Here is a 16,445-nt window from a genome sequence, read left to right as displayed (position 1 = left end):
GGTTTTTATAAAAGAATGCCTGAAAGTGTGAGTGATTATTTTGGATAATTGACATTGCATTATAAATGTTTATTTTAAAATAACAAACTTGTTTTTAGGGGCGCCTTAGTGGCTCAGTCGGTTAAGCATCCAACTTCGGCTCAGGTCATGGTCTCGCAGTTTGTGGGTTTAAGCCCTGCGTCAGTCTCTGTGCTGACAGCCTAGAGCCTGGAGCCTGCTTCAAATTCTGTGTCTCTTCCTCTCTCTGCCCCTCCCATGCTCATACTCTATCTCTCACTGTCTCTCAAAAATAAATAAACGTTTAAAAAAAATAAAAAAAAAAAAAAGCAAACTTGTTTTTAGAAGAAAATTCAAAGCATTTTGTTTCCTTTTTAATGTTTTAATTTCTAATGAAGTTTTATTATAGGTCTATTATCTAGGTATTTTTACACCTTTCAGGAACAGGCCTGTGTGTTTCTGGCTCTTAACAACAGTACTGACACATAGTAATATTTGGCAAGTGCTTTTGGCAATATTTTGGCAAGTAATATTTGAAAGTGCTTAATATTGCCATTTATCCTTTATTTCAATATACATTGTGGGACTTCTGGAGAAGTAATGAATTTTAGATAATTAGAAGACATCTGTTTATGTGTTTAGGCATAGATCTTCCATGGAAAATGCAAGAATAAAAATATAGATAGCATTAATAAACAGCAAATCAGATAACATTTGGACTTCATTTGAATGGACAGGGGAAAATACTGTTTTGAAAACAAGTGCCTCAAAATACCTATTACAGTTTTTTTGTTTTGCAGTAATGTTTGGGAAACAACTATATCAGATTTTTATGTGTTTGGATATGGTCTATATAGAAAATATTCAGGATTATTTTTCTTAGACATTGCTACTAAAGGCCAATTGCAAATATGACCGTCTTTTTCCCTCATACTTTAGTGCTCTTATTAAGCAAGTGAACAAATCAATAGATGGAACAGCAGATGATGAAGACGAGGGGGTTCCAACTGATCAGGCCATCAGGGCAGGTCTTGAACTGCTTAAGGTAAGTGTGCATATGGTGAAATGAAGAGCCTAATCAGGTGACCGCCTAATATGTATAGTATACGTTTTGTGTGCTTCAGACTTGCTTCTTAAGTTTATAGAACCTGAAGTAGAATTTTCTCAATCATTTTAGGTCATGTAGAAATTCCTCATTTCCTCTAACATGTAAGCTAAATATTTTAAGGTTTAAATTGTATAATATAGCCTAGTATTATTACACTAAAATAGTGAATTATACTTAGAAGTTGTCATCAGGAAGCAAAGATGGAGCCAAATTCTTCCTAAAACTTCATTTTACCTTTTATTTTGTTAGTTAAAATAAGCTACTGCCTTGTACTTATTACAAAAATACCAGTTAATTGTTGACAACTTAGAAAGTATAAAATTATAAAGAAGAAAACTTTCATAAACCTATCATACATAAACATTTCTTTTGTTTCCCTTTTAATCTTGAAAACAATGCCCACTTTATATAGTTGAGATTAGACTGAGTGTGTAGTTTTATATCTTGACTATTTTCCCTCATTAAATTACAAGCATTTTTTCAGTGGTTTTTAAGATAGTGTTTTTAAGAGTGCCAAAAAACATATCTGATTTATGGCTGTTATTTATTTGATGGATGCTTTGGGGTAAGTTCATTGCCTCCGCTTCCTTATCTGTAATGGAGATAATGATAGCACTTATCTCACAGAACACTAAATTAAACCATGTACGTAAGTTTCTTAGCACAGTGTCTGGCTCATATTAAGAAACATTATTTTTTTTGAAATGGTGATTAGTTCACTTTTGCGGTGTCATAGTATTCCCAACTGTTTCTCTGGATATTTAGATTTTTCTAATTTTATTCTTATTATCACTGCAAAGATAAATATGTCTAAGATCTCTTGCAAATGCCTTTTTTAAAAAAAATCCTGAAATGTAAAGAGAATGATCAGTTTCAAAAATTTTTTTTTTTTTTTTTTTTAAATTTTTTTTTCAACGGTTTTTATTTATTTTTGGGACAGAGAGAGACAGAGCATGAACGGGGGAGGGGCAGAGAGAGAGGGAGACACAGAATCGGAATCAGGCTCCAGGCTCTGAGCCATCAGCCCAGAGCCTGACGCGGGGCTCGAACTCACGGACCGCGAGATCGTGACCTGGCTGAAGTCGGACGCTTAACCGACTGCGCCACCCAGGCGCCCCCAGTTTCAAAAATTTTTGATGTATGTATTTAGTCGAATTCCTTCACAGAAAAATCATACTCCTATATAATTCCGTCAACAGTGAAGGAAGGTGCCTAACTTATCTTCACAAACATGGAATATTGTAAATTTTAAAGAGATTTGCGAATTTGATAACTAAAAATAATGTTTTAATTTGTGTAATTATTGCAGTGAGGTATAACTTCCATATGTTAATCATTAGTGTTTTCCTTATGGTGAATTCATTATTTTTTATCCTGTGTTCATTTTCTACTGACATCTCAATTTTTTGTTCTTTTTTTTTTTAATTTTTTAATTTTTTTAATTTTTTTTAACGTTTATTTATTTTTGAGACAGAGAGAGACAGAGCATGAACAGGGGAGGGTCAGAGAGAGAGGGAGACACAGAATCTGAAACAGGCTCCAGGCTCTGAGCGGTCAGCACAGAGCCCGATGCGGGGCTCGAACTCACGGACTGTGAGATCGTGACCCGAGCCGAAGTCGGCCGCTCAACCGACTGAGCCACCCAGGCGCCCCAATTTTTTGTTCTTTTTAAACTGATGTGAGTTTTTTATTTCCTTTGCTTTTTTATAAATAAAAAAATAAAATTAATCTATTATATGTAAGTTATAAGGTCTGGTAATAAAGTGAATACAGTGAAAAGTAAATAGGATGCTAACTCAAATAGAGTATTAACAATTCTGTTGAGGGGCACCTGGGTGGCTCGGTTGGTTAAGTGTCCAGCTCTTGATTTCAGCTCAGGTCATGATCTCACAGGTTCGTGGGATCAAGCCCCACATCAGGTTCTGCACTGCGGGCTCTGCGCTGACAGCACAGAGCCTACTTGGGATTCTGTCTCTCCCTGTCTCTCTACCCCTTCCCCGTTCACTCATGCACACACAAACACTCTCAAAATAAATAAACATTAAAAAATAAAAAATACTGTTGAATTTCCCTGAGTAGTTTTTTCCCTGATTCACATCCCCCAGATATAATTGTTCTGAATTTGAGGTCATTATTCATTCTCATACTGTCTTTATAGTTTTATCATCTCTATTTATGTATCTCTAACGTCACTTATTTTGCTTGTTTCTGTATCTTACAAACACGGCATTATGCTTAATATATTTTTCTATGACTTGCTTGATTTTACTTTCCACATTTGATTCTACTTGTTTATTTTAAGCTTGAAAATCCTGTCTTGTTCAGAAAATTTTTATTCTGTTCTTTAATCTGAAATATAAACATCTGAAATTTATTTTAAAAGTGTGTATTGGAGGGAAAGATCTAATTGGATTTTCTCTCAACAGCTATGCAGTTTTATCAGGACTGTTTATTAAAAATCCCATTCATTTTCGTTCTCTGTTGCCTCTGTAGAATCTAAGTTCTTATATATGCTAGGACTATTTATTGCTTTATGTTTTCTGTTTTGTTTCTTCTATTAGTACCATGTTGATTTGATAATTGTAATGTTATGATACCTTTTACTATCTGTTTTACCCCCTTCCCTAAATAACCTTTTTTCAAAAATGTTACTAGCTAGTCTCTTTTAATCCCCTCTGTTTAGAAAAATGAGCTATTTTGGTAAATTCTCTCTTCTTGTCCCTCTTCTCTAATTCTCCTCCAAAAAAAAATCAGGGGCACCTGGGTGGCTCAGTTGGTTAAGCATCCGACTCTTGATCTTGGCTCAGGTCATGATCTCATGAGATCATGAGGACCCATGTTGGGCTCTGTGCTGACAGCACAGGGCCTGCTTGGGATCCTTTCTCTTCCTCTCTCTTCTTCTCTCTGTCTGCTTCTCCTCTGCTTGTTCTCTCTCTCTCTGTCTCTGTCTCTCAATAAATAAATAAGTCAAACATTAACCAAAATCTAAATTATTTTGAGTAGAATTATATTAACATGTAATTTTGAAAGAAAGGACTTCTGTAAATCCTGTGATCTTCCTACACAAGAACATATCTTTTACATATTTGAATAAGTTTTAAAGTTTACTGTGTTCTCATATACTTGTTAGCATAAATATTTTTGTATTTACTTTGATTTGAGTATTTCCAATTGTATTTTAAAGATGAAAAGAGTTTACAGACCATTTTTGTGACTCATTTTTTTAGGTACTCTCATTTACACATCCCATCTCATTTCATTCTGCTGAAACATTTGAGTCTCTCCTGGCTTGCCTGAAAATGGATGATGAAAAAGTAGCAGAGGCTGCACTCCAAATTTTTAAAAACACAGGAAGCAAAATTGAAGAGGATTTCCCACACATCAGATCGTAAGTTGAGTTTATTCTGATAAATACTCTGGAAAATAGAAAAATAATTTACTGTCTCTCGATTTATGTAGTAATTGGAATCTTGTAAGTTTTGAGGAAATCATGTCTAAGTTATATTAAGTTGGTATCGTTCGGTTTAGATTCTCATTTCCTGAGGGGATAGCACTGGTTGGTATTTTGGATGATTTCATGAAAATGTGGGGCAAACATGGCATTTCTTTCTCAAGCATCTATTTTGCGTAAATATTTTAATGAAAACAATTTTCTAGTAAAACATTCTCTTGACATGGCATAGAATAAACAATTCACATGAATTTAAGGTCTAGTGGGAAATTTCAAAGAAATTTCAGCAGGACTGTGCATAGGACTCTTCACTGTCCTCTGTGATTAAAGGTATTGAATTGAAAATTTTCAGAAGCACTGCTTTATTTGACGTAGGGAAGCATGGAATAATCATCCTAATAGCAGTGTACTTTTGTGTGTGTTTTCAGTATTTCTAAGAATTGGAAATTGTGCTGTTATCCTTGGGATCTCTAATGCTGGTTGATTATTCAAGATTCTGTGATCTCTCAAAACGACGAGTCTTCATTCTGTATGCACCCGTACTTCTCTGTATGCATCTCTCCTCCCGCTTCCTGGAGGGTGTATCTGATAGTTGGTCCTGATCTTGCCATAGTCATTGGTGGTTCGCTTTACATCTGCCTCATTACTTCTGGCTTAGCTGCTGGTCTAATTAGTTGTGGTTGGGGTAGCATGCTTCTTCATGTTGAAGAATTACCTGTGGCCTATTTCCTCAGAGAGAAAATGGACAAAGGTAGCTCTTAAAATCCCAGGTACACTTTTTGTTATTCTTTGTTCATGTGAACTTAATTCTAGTTCACATGGTAATTGAAACATAACCAGAATTTTATAATCCTATCCTCTTTGGCAGTAAGAGTAAGAAACTTTATTGTTTAGAATTGACTTCTTAATTTTTAAGGGGATGGAGAGCATGAATATTCCTTTGGAATGGTGCTCTGATTCTCCAATACAGATCAGAGATCAGAGTTTGGGGAAAAACACATGCACACACACAATACATATAATGCTGTATCACTTACTGAATGCCCACTTATTGTATTATCTCATTTAAACCTTGTAACAGTTCAGTAAAGTGTAGGAATTATCCTAATCTTCCAAATGAGAAATCTGTTATTCACTTGAGGTAAATGGTTTTAGATCATATAGCTAGAATGTACAGAGGGAAGATTTGAATTTAGGCCTCTGAATGCCTATGGTACCATGTCCATAATGGCACAGTTCCTCTCTTAATTAGGGTTTTGGGCAAGTTTTAGTTTGATTTATTCACTAGTGGTTTTTATTTTCATTCTTGACTATCTTTCCTAGTATCTTTAATATCTTAAACATTGATGGATTTGTGGGAGAACTATAAGAGCAAGGTTGAAAGGTGGACATTTTAGAACATGCAAAGGTCATTTTAAAACATATGCTGCTTTAATATGGAACTTGAAGATTATTTGATTTATATGCTAAGTATATTTCAAATGTTTCTCCTGAGGAGAATTAACTGATATTGAGTACCTGCTGTGTGCACACACTGTTCTTGATGAAGTAGCTCATAGTATAATATGTCTTCCAGGAGATAAAATATGTATGCAGATTTTATGTTTTAAATTATTAATTGGGTGAGTTGATTTTGAGGAAAAATGATAGAGCTGAGTGTTGATTAAAGGATCTTCCCTTGAATTCACCAAAATAATTTAGAGGAACCACAAGAGAAATGAATCGCAAGTAGAATTGGACAGAATTGCTCCTAGATTATTTAGACCGAATTGAATGTGAGAACATTGATGGTTGATACCCATATTCCTGAATCAGGCATATAAGGGAATGGATAGTAAGTGTTCTGTTGTTGGTTAATTTAGAAGGAGGAGATTGAGGTATGGGCAGGCTTTGAGAGAAATAAGGAGAGCCTAATTTCGGCTGTCATAGAACTAAAGGAGAGACTTCGTGGTCACACCGTTTTTCTTTGGACTGACCTATTTTCCTTAGCAGGAGGAGCAAAGCTTAGAGGTGAAGTAAAGCTTAGAGGAGAATTTGAGAATTTTGAAGCAGACGTCTTATTACCAACTTTAGAGACACATAAAAGATTGTGTGTTCAGCCACTAAACAAAAATGATGGTTGCTATGGTTTCTGTTCTGATTCCTGTCTGTCAGGAGTCTGACTTACCTCCAGAGTAGGTAGTTGTCCCCAAACTAAGAGTCCCCTTATAGCATGGAATATAGCCATATCCAGGTGGAGCTAGTTCTTGTCACTGGCAGGTTTCAGTAGACTTGGAGAGGAATTCCACGGAGATGAGAGACTTGCTGCCTTTAGTCCCCACTCCCTTCTCCATGCTCCTTACTTAGCCAGCTGATGAAGGAGTTGGGAGCTTTGATGTTAATTTTTTAAGAGTGGCATCTGATGTTCAGTCTTCAGGGAGATGCTGCCTGCCTTTTTGTCCAAATGGCAGAGCCAGAGAATTTCTGTTGCTCAAAGGTGAGTTAACAGAGTACAAATAAATTAACAAACATGAAACCAATGCACATATTTTAGTACTCAAAGCTGATAATCACTGTTGGGAAGAATTGAATTTTTCTAGGAAAAAAGAAAATTTTAAGTAATTCTAAACTGCCAAAAAGTTAAGCAGCAAATGATACCTGGAAAAAAAGAGAACAAAACAAATATATAAAAAGGGAAGTGGCAGAACCAATGGTAAAGAAGACAGGAACATACTTGCATTATAAAGTATAATTTAGTATAAGCAGCAAGGAGCAGAGTAAGCAATTTTGAAAATGTAATCGGTAAGCTAGCAATGGAACTTGAGGAGATTGCATAGCATGGGGAAATGTAGGCATAGAAATGAAGGCAGTTAAATTTCTTTAATAGCAGAAAGTGAAAAGCCCTAAGTGGTTTTTGTGGTGAAGACAACAGAGTGATGGAAAATGGAAAATAATAATAAAAAAAAATAATAGTAAACTTTTTCAGAATGATTGGCTACTTGAATCTGGATATCAAGAGGACTCCTGTTTTAGGAAAATATCCTGGTGGAATTTACTGAATTTTCAGGGATTACAGAAGTGATTTCACAAACATCAAGGGCAAAGAAAAGGAAGTATGTTATGTACAATGGAAAAATAAAGAGGCTCGCTTATTTCTTTCAACCACCTAAGATTTCTGAAGTTAATGATTCAACAACTAGAGAGATTTCATGGACAAAAAGAATATAACCTAAGAATTTCCTAAGTAGCCAAGTTGTGCTTAAGGACAAATGAAGGATGTTCTTTAGGATATAAAGACTCAGGAAATGTATTAATAACCCCTTTTATATTATGAACTCTGCCTACCAAGGTATATACTCTTCCCCTTTGCATTCAGTTTTGCTTAAGCTCCTAATTCTACCTTTTGTTTTTGTTGGCGTATCTGATAGGTTTTTTTCTCATCATTTTACTTTTAGTGTTTAAATTAAAATTTTTTTTTTTTTTTTCATTTTTTATTTATTTTTGGGACAGAGAGAGACAGAGCATGAAGGGGGAGGGGCAGAGAGAGAGGGAGACACAGAATCGGAAACAGGCTCCAGGCTCCGAGCCATCAGCCCAGAGCCCGACGCGGGGCCCGAACTCACGGACCGCGAGATCATGACCTGGCTGAAGTCGGACGCTTAACCGACTGCGCCACCCAGGCGCCCCTAAAATTTTTTTTTAACGTTTATTTATTATTGAGAGACAGAGAGTGAGCAAGGGAGAGGCAGAGAGAGAGGGGAACACAGAATGTGAAGCAGGCTCCAGGCTCTGAGCTGGCAGCACAGAGCCCGATGTAGGGCTCGAACTCACAAAGTGCGAGATCATGACCTGAGCCGAAGTCGGACACCCAACTGACTGAGCCACCCAGGCGCCCCTCAGTGTTTAAATTTTAGATGTGCCTATATCTATGTTTTAAATATTGGAAAACCTGATTTTTTTTTTTAAGGAAATGTAAATAAATAAAATTGGCTCAAGAAGAAGAAGAAAAAACCTAATTAGGCTATGATAATAAAAAAAATGGTGAAAAGTATCTTCTAATAAAATGTGCCAGTAAAAGTTGCATGTTAAAGAAAGTATTATTTCACATCTGTAAGAAACCAAGGATTCTAATTTTTTTAAATTGTTTAGAGCATGACAAAAAAAAAAAAACAAAAAACAAAAAACATTCAGATTACTTGTAAAGCCAAGATAACCAGCAGGAGTGCTAAAACTAGTTAACAGATATTCCCTCAAAAGAAAACTTCAGAGCTTACTCATATTGCTGCAAAAAGTTTAAGTAAAATTTTAGAAAAAAGAGTTGACTACAGTAAAACAAAAATATATTATGGTCAGATGTGATTACTTTCAGGAATACAAAGAGGATTGGTGTTGATAGGCCGAATATTCATGTTACAATTCATTATATAATTGAGTATGAGGGAAAAGGCACACAGTAGGTCACATTGATGTGACAAGGATTAGAATGCTAAAGGAGTCTATTTCTAATTAAACCTAATAAACTAGGATTAAATGCCTTCATAACATAATAAATGTGTCTCAGACCAAAAATAGGTGTCATCATATAGTAAACACCAGAAGCATTCGCAGTAAAATTAGGAACAAAATGAAGAAAATACACTATCTCTGCCATGATTTAACATTGTTTCAGAAGCATTAGCCAGTATAATTACATTAAAAAATAAATTTAAGAAGTACAAGTGTTGGAGGAGATAGAGTTATTGTATTTCATGGAAAATCTGTGAATCAACTGAAAAACTACCAAAACCAAGATAGCCAATATAAGCCAAAATCCCATATAACACTAACAACCATTTTGAGAATATTATAGGAATAAAAATCAGAAGACCTAGGGGTAACACAAGAAATTTGCAACCTTATAATACTGAGTGGAGAAGTATAATATTTAACAAAAAAATTAGGAAAAGTTAGATTGCCCAGTAAATTATTGGCAAGCTGTTTTGAAAAGAAAAATCAATGTAAACTGCTTATCTTGATTTTACATATATTTGAAATGAGTTAAAGATTTATCTAAGATTTTAAATGTATAAAATGAATCAATAAAAGTACTGGTAACCAGAACAGTTTTGTAATTCCTGTTGTTTTTTTTTTTTTTTTTTTTTTTTGGTGGGTGAAGGGATACTGATGCCAGATCATAAGATGAGATACTGATGGATTATATTATTAAATATCCGTTTGTTGAAAAATATTTATAGAGACTCTACTGTGTATAAGGTACTGAAGTGTGTATAAAGTTTTGTTGATGAACAGACTCTGTCCTTATATTTTAGTGAGGAAGAATACCATTTAGACAAAAGCAGAAATCATGAAGTAAGTTAGAAATACAAATGGTATGCTTGGAAACTATTTTCAGTATGTATAACTTTGAAAAGGTTAATATCTGTAACGTATAAAGACTCTTAAAAATATAACAAACAGGTTTCACAGTAGAATACTGGCAAAGGGAATGAACAGGAAATTCACAAATAGGAAGGCCTTCTAGCCCCTCAAATCAAGAAAAGACATTTATGCCTACTAATAGTAATTGAGGCAAATACAAATAAAAACAGCAGGATTAGCTAGCATTCCAGTGATGTCTCTTGATTGAATTATAAATGATTCAGCTTTTCTGGGTTGGTCATGTGGTAATACATACCAACTTAAAATGTGTGCGTGTAGTCTTCCAACTCTGCAGTGTTATTTTTAGGAACTTATTTCAGAGATAATTAGAAAAGATACCTACCTAATGATAATATGGGTCAGGGTTGAGTCAGAGGAACAGAAACCACACAAGGTATTTTAAACGTACATTAATTAATACAGATGTTTGAAGGATGAAAGAGCAGGTTGTTTTGGTAACCCAAGGACTATGAACTGCTGGAAGCAGCTATGACCCCTAGGGCTGGCCGGCTGACAAGTGGTGTTGAGGACTGCCCATTGGATGGAAGAGCCCTGTCAGTATTGGCACAGCCAACCAGCTGTCACAGTAGGAGTGTCCTAGTTGTTGTTGGGGGGGGGGGGGGGGTAGGGTGGAGCCACTGCACAAGATGCCTGAAGAAGCCATAGTGTCTCTTATTGGAAGAATCCAACAGGAAGGCAACTCTTGGAGGAATCTAGGAAATACAATTTCTGATTTATAGCACCAGGGTCTCAGGGCAGATTATAGGGTAGGCTTAAATCTTAAAGCTCAGAAACAGGGCATAAATAACTGGAATAAGGATGCTGGTGCTTTTGTTGTTAAGACTAAAAAAGAAAAACCAAAACATCTAAATGTTCATCAGTAGGGGATTGGTTAGACTAGTTGTGGTATAATATCTATCTGCTAGAGATATATATGAGCATTAAAATTAGTGTTTAGCAGTACTTGATATAGGAAGTTCTCTACAGCATTATTGGTGAAAAAATGTTTCCAAATACTATGTAGTTTGTACCCTGGTTTACTTAAATATATGTATGTATGTATAGAGAAATTTTAGAATTGTTAACCAAATGTTAGCAGTAATTATTTCAGAGTAGTAGAATTTTGAGGGTTTTTTTTTTTAGTGGTATTAATGTATTTTTCAGTTTTTGCATTTTCTGCATGTGTGTGATTATTATCGGGAGAAAAAATCCCTTGAATTGGAAAGAAGAAAATCAATTTAACAAGGGAGTGAAGCATTTCTTTTAACAGGAACTTAGAAAAAGCAATCAGAAGATAGTTGTTTCATTTACATTTCACTGACTTCTAAGACTCTGCCTAGTAGTTCAGAATTCTTGAAAGTTTTTTTTTCTTTGTTTTATTTCTGTTCTGTTTATTTTTTTCTGTTTTCTGTTTAAATGAATATGCAAAACATTGGATGAACTTAAAATTTCTCATTCTGTCTTCAAAAATTCCAACCCAAATTGCTTTTTTATTTCTATGTGACATGTAATTTTCTCTTGATTACTAAGAAAAGGTATTTATGGATGTTTGTATTGGAAAGTCTGATCTATGATATGATGGGTCTTATCTGGGGAGTTTAGTTACTGAAGTTACCAGAAAGTAATAATTTTTCATTTCATAAAGAACTTCAAACCATAGACTAAAAGGATAGTTTGGTGAGACTCTGAAACATTTTACTCCTGAAATTTTCAAACATATATAGAAGTAGATAGACTATTACAATAAACTCCTATGTATCCAACAACTGGCTTATATATGAATAACTTATAGCCACTTTACTGTAATTTATAATTCTACTTTCCCTGTTCCCCTTATATCTGAAAGCAAACCCCAGACTAAATATATCATTTTATCTATACATCTAAGTATGTCTAAGAGATAAGAGCTCTTAAAAATAAACATAATACCTTTCTCACAAACATAGGTAACATTAGTTGCTTAATGTTAATATCCAGTTAATTTTCTCAAAAATAATAAATTTTTTTTTAAATCAAGATCCATAATGCTATTTGTAGATGCATTTATTAAAGTGTCTCATTTCTTTCTTTGTGTTTGATAAACCAGGTTTCTCTTGCAGAGTTTCACATAGACCGATTTTTGCTAATTGTATGCCTTTGGCATATTTTAATGGGTTTCTTATATTGTTTGTAAGGTTATAGTTAAATCCAGAGGCCTGATTGGATTCCAGTCAACTTTTTTGTTGTCAGAGGACCACCTTATAGATGGTGGTGTGCCCCTCTGTCGGTTGTTGCTTAGTGATCAGAGGTGATGTTCTGTCATTCCTTCTTCAGTTACTAGCTTAATACTTTCATAAAGAGGAACTTCTCATCTATTCTCTGGTTCCCCAGTGTTAGATCTGTTCAGGAAAGGCAGGTTAAATGCTTCGTTTTTTTTAAGTTATTGAACGGTGTTCAAAATAGTGATTTTACTAGCCTCCTTCAAATGTGACGAATTAACTGTTGTTGTCTTTTTAAAATAACCATTATAAACCCATGAATTTACACCACCTGAAATCAGTCATTTCTCTAAAGAGTCCTGGTTCTTTTTAATGGGAATGTTATTAAGATGATCATAATGTGAGTCTTGTGGGTACTAATGCCTAGTGTGTGGGTCATTTTTTAAGACAATTCAGCGGACATAGCAAAAAAAAAAAAAAAAGTTTTTCTGGAAGATAAAATGCATTGTGTGTTTATATTGATTATTCCAGTTCTAACTCAGGGCTACAGTGTTTTTACAGAATCTCTTCAATTTTACATTTGTATCTCTTTTTCCCCAACTTAGATAACACAGGATGATAAAATCATGGTATTACATATTAACTCATTTGAATTATGCCGTATTAAATACCTAACAGTCTCAGAAATGGCAGTAGCACTACCAATGTTACTCCTAAAAAGAGTTAAGTTTGTTGACTTGTTATCTTTAAGGTATGTATCACATTAGGGATTTACAGTCAAATTTCTCTATTTCACAGTTACTTAAAATGATTCTTTTTTGTGTAGTTACGCCACCAAATGGATACATACTTTTGTTCATTTGCTTTATTTTATTACTTTTTTTTAATGTTTATTTTTGAGAGAGAGAAAGAGTGAGGGGTGGGACAAGGCAGAGAGAGAGGGAGACATAGATTTGGAAGCAGGCCCAGGCTCGGAGCTTTCAGCACAGAGCCTGATGCAGGACTCAAACTGAAGGTAAGATCGTGACCTGAGCAAAAGTTGGACGCTTAACTGACTGAGCCACCCAGGTGCTCCTGTTTGTTTTATTTTATTTTTTTTTAAGTTTGCTCTTTTAAAATAAAATTTAAAAAATATCTTTTAATTTTAAGTAGGCTTCGTGTCCAACGTAGGGCTCGAACTCACAACCCTGAGTTGTATGCTCTACTGACTGAGCCAGCAAGGAGCTCCTAAAATTTAATTTAATTTTTAAGTTATTGAAATAGTCACTGGTTTTGAAGAGAGTTCTGAAAGCAAAATATATTCCAAGAAGTCTAGCTTCAGTTTCTCATCTGTCTACCTATTCCTTTTTACCTTTAGATAAACTTGGGAAAAAAAAAAGTCCTCTATGCATGTCTATCTGGGTGTGTTTCAGTGTGTATATGTATGTGTACTCATATGCCCCCTTTGACAGATAAATGATAAAGTACGCTGTACACACTTTCCTCCACCTTGCTTTTGTCTTTTGATACATACTGATAGTTATTCCATATTTAAGTAGTTATTTTGTGCTTTTTATCAGAGTAAATGCATATATAATTTTGCTAGATTTTGCTACATTTCCCTCCATGGTGGCTATAACGTTTTGCATTCTCACCAGCAGTATACAAATGTACCTGATTCCCCACAGCCTTGTCAAGTCTGTGTTGTTATGATTGTGTCTCTTTTTCCTGGTCATCGTCCTTGTTCTGCAGTTATTGTCTGAGAGTAGCATAACCACTTCTACTTTCTACTTTTTTTTATATCAGTGTTTGCAAGTCATGTTGTTTGCCTTTTTTTTTTAACTTTAAATCTTTGTGGGACTTGATATTTAAAATGAGTTTCTTTTAAATATCCTACAGGTTAGTCTTTGTTTAGTTATATTTTTGTTGGTTTGTTTTGGTTTTGGTTGTTTTAATCCAGTTTGACAAACTGTCTTTTGGTTGGAATATTTAGACCATTATGGTTAATGTAATTATTGATATAGTTAGATTTAAGCTACTATCTTTATTTTTGTTTTGTCTTTTCTCTGTTCTCCCTTCCCTCTATTTCTGCCCTCCTTGGGATTAACTGAGTATTTATTTTATTTTTAATTGTTTTTTAAAGTATTTAAATTCCAGGTAACATACAGTGTAATGTTAGTTTCAGGTCTGCAGTATACTGCTTCAGCACCTCCATGCAACAGTGCTCATCACCACAAGTGCACTCCTTAATCCCTGTCACCTTATTTAACCCATCAGTTTGTTCTCTATAGTTAGGAGTCTGTTTCTTGTTTCTTGGTTTGTCTCTCTCTTTTCTTCCTTTGCTCATTTGTTTTGTTTTGTTATCTTCACTACTGGAGATAATCTACATTCAAATAAAATTATATCACTTAATGTATATTATAAAAGCTTTGCAACAGTATATCTCCATGCCTTCCCCCTCTAAGCTTTTGTTGGCATATTTTGTTTCTGAATATGTTATAAATTCTACAATGTGTTGATATTTTTGCTCTAAACAGTTTGATAAGTCTTGGATTAACAGTGATAGATTTATTGGTACACACACATTTACCATTTCTGTCACTCTTCATTTTTTAGATATCTGTATTTTCATCTGCTATCATTTTTCTTCTAGAATAACTTTATTTCTTATCGTATAGTTCTGCTTGTAATTCATTATCTCAGCTTTTCTTTCTCTGAAAAAATCTTTATTTTGCCTTCATTCTTGAAAGGTATTTTTTCTCAGTAGAATTCTAGATTGGCAGTTTATTTTCATTTAGTACCTAAAAGATGTCACTGCATTATTTTCTGGATTGCATAGTTTTTGATGAAAAGTATTCCTCTGTATATATTGTTTTTGCATATGTAATGTGTATTTTTTTTCAGACTGTTTTTAGGATTTCTTTTCCTTATCACTGTTTTTACCAAATTGATAATGGCATGTCTTGGAATGATTTACTTTATGCTTCTTCTCCTTGCAGCTTATTGAGATTTGGGGGACTATGGGTCTTTTTCCCATCAGATTTGGAAAAATTGTGGCAACTATCTCTTCAGATATTTTTTTCTGTTCACCCCTCCTCACCTCTTTGTTTTCTAGGACTCCAGTTGCATGTATTTTTGACTACTTGATATTGTCTTACAGGTCACTGATGCTCTTTTTTTTTTTTTTTTTTTTTTTTTTTCCTGTCCTTGTTTCCCTCTGGATTTATTTTGCATAGTTGCTATTGCTATGTCTTCAAGTTCACTGATGTTTTCTTCTGTAACATATAATCTACTTTTGATCCTATTGGTATATTTTTCATTACAGGTTTTGTATTTTTCATAGTAGTTGCATTTGGGTCTTCTTTATTTCATTTCTGTCCTCATGTTCATGTTTTCTTGGGCATATCGAGCATATTGATAACAGCTGTTTATGTCTTTGCTAATTCTGTCACCTGTGCCATTTCTGGGACTATTTCTATTGATGAATTTGTTTTCCTCGTTATGTATTACAAGGTCTTTCCACTGTGGCTGGTGGAGACCTGAATCACTAGCAGCCCCAGGTGCGTTAGGGAATTTCTTGGCTTATTGCTTTCCAGTGTTCTTTTCCTGGTCTCAGGTAGTTTTTTTCTTCCTCATGCATGGCACTGATTATTATTCAGTCAATGACTTGCGACACCCCTCTGTGGATCTCCAGAATTCAAGCTCTCTTGCTGTCTTTGTAGCTCACTCCTCTGTGGAACTCTGCCCTAGAAATTATAGCTGCTTCAACTCCCATCTCGGTCTCCCTCAACTCCATGCTACCACCAGATTCTTACTGGGTTACTTCTCCTTACATGGCAGTCTGGAGCCTTGCAGGCAGCAAGTGAGGATAGATGTAGGCCTCTTGTAGTTTATTTTCCATCTTTTAGGGATTACAGTCATATGCTGCCTGTTGTCCTGTGTCCAAAACCTTTAACATGTTTATCTGTTTTCTGCTTGTTTAAAGTAGGAGAGAATCCCATTTCAGATATGCCCTCATCATGTGAACTTTTAATTTGTATGTTTTTAATTGTTTGTAAATGAGTGAAAGTAAACGTCTTTTCACACATCTCTATCACACATAAATATCTACTCATTTTAATATTTATTTTTGGGAGGGAGGGAGAGAGAGAGAGAGAGACAGAGACAGAGACAGAGAGAGAGAGAACACACACGTGAGTTGGGGAGGGACCGAGAGAGGGAGACACAGAATCCAAAGCAGGCTCTAGGCTCTGAGCTGTCAGCACAGAGCCCGATGCGTGGTTCGAACTCTCTCAGATCATGATCTGACCTGAAG

General features: G+C 34.9%; 1 protein-coding gene across 6 annotated transcripts in view; it reads left to right on the top strand.

Annotated features, from left to right (window-relative positions):
* Nucleotides 1-16,445, top strand: part of PDS5B (PDS5 cohesin associated factor B) — a 191,778-nt gene that overhangs the window by 123,424 nt on the left and 51,909 nt on the right. For all 6 annotated transcript variants that reach the window (XM_060637388.3, XM_060637387.3, XM_060637389.3 and 3 more), the window contains exons 18-19: nucleotides 937-1,042; nucleotides 4,333-4,493. In XM_060637388.3, coding sequence (XP_060493371.1) covers nucleotides 937-1,042; nucleotides 4,333-4,493 — 267 coding nt within the window. The remainder of the gene's footprint in view (nucleotides 1-936; nucleotides 1,043-4,332; nucleotides 4,494-16,445) is intronic.

This window comes from Panthera onca, chromosome A1 (genome assembly GCF_046562875.1).
Source record: "Panthera onca isolate mPanOnc1 chromosome A1, mPanOnc1 haplotype 2, whole genome shotgun sequence".
Taxonomy (NCBI): Eukaryota; Metazoa; Chordata; class Mammalia; order Carnivora; family Felidae; genus Panthera; species Panthera onca.
This window is presented reverse-complemented; position numbering and strand designations above follow the sequence as displayed.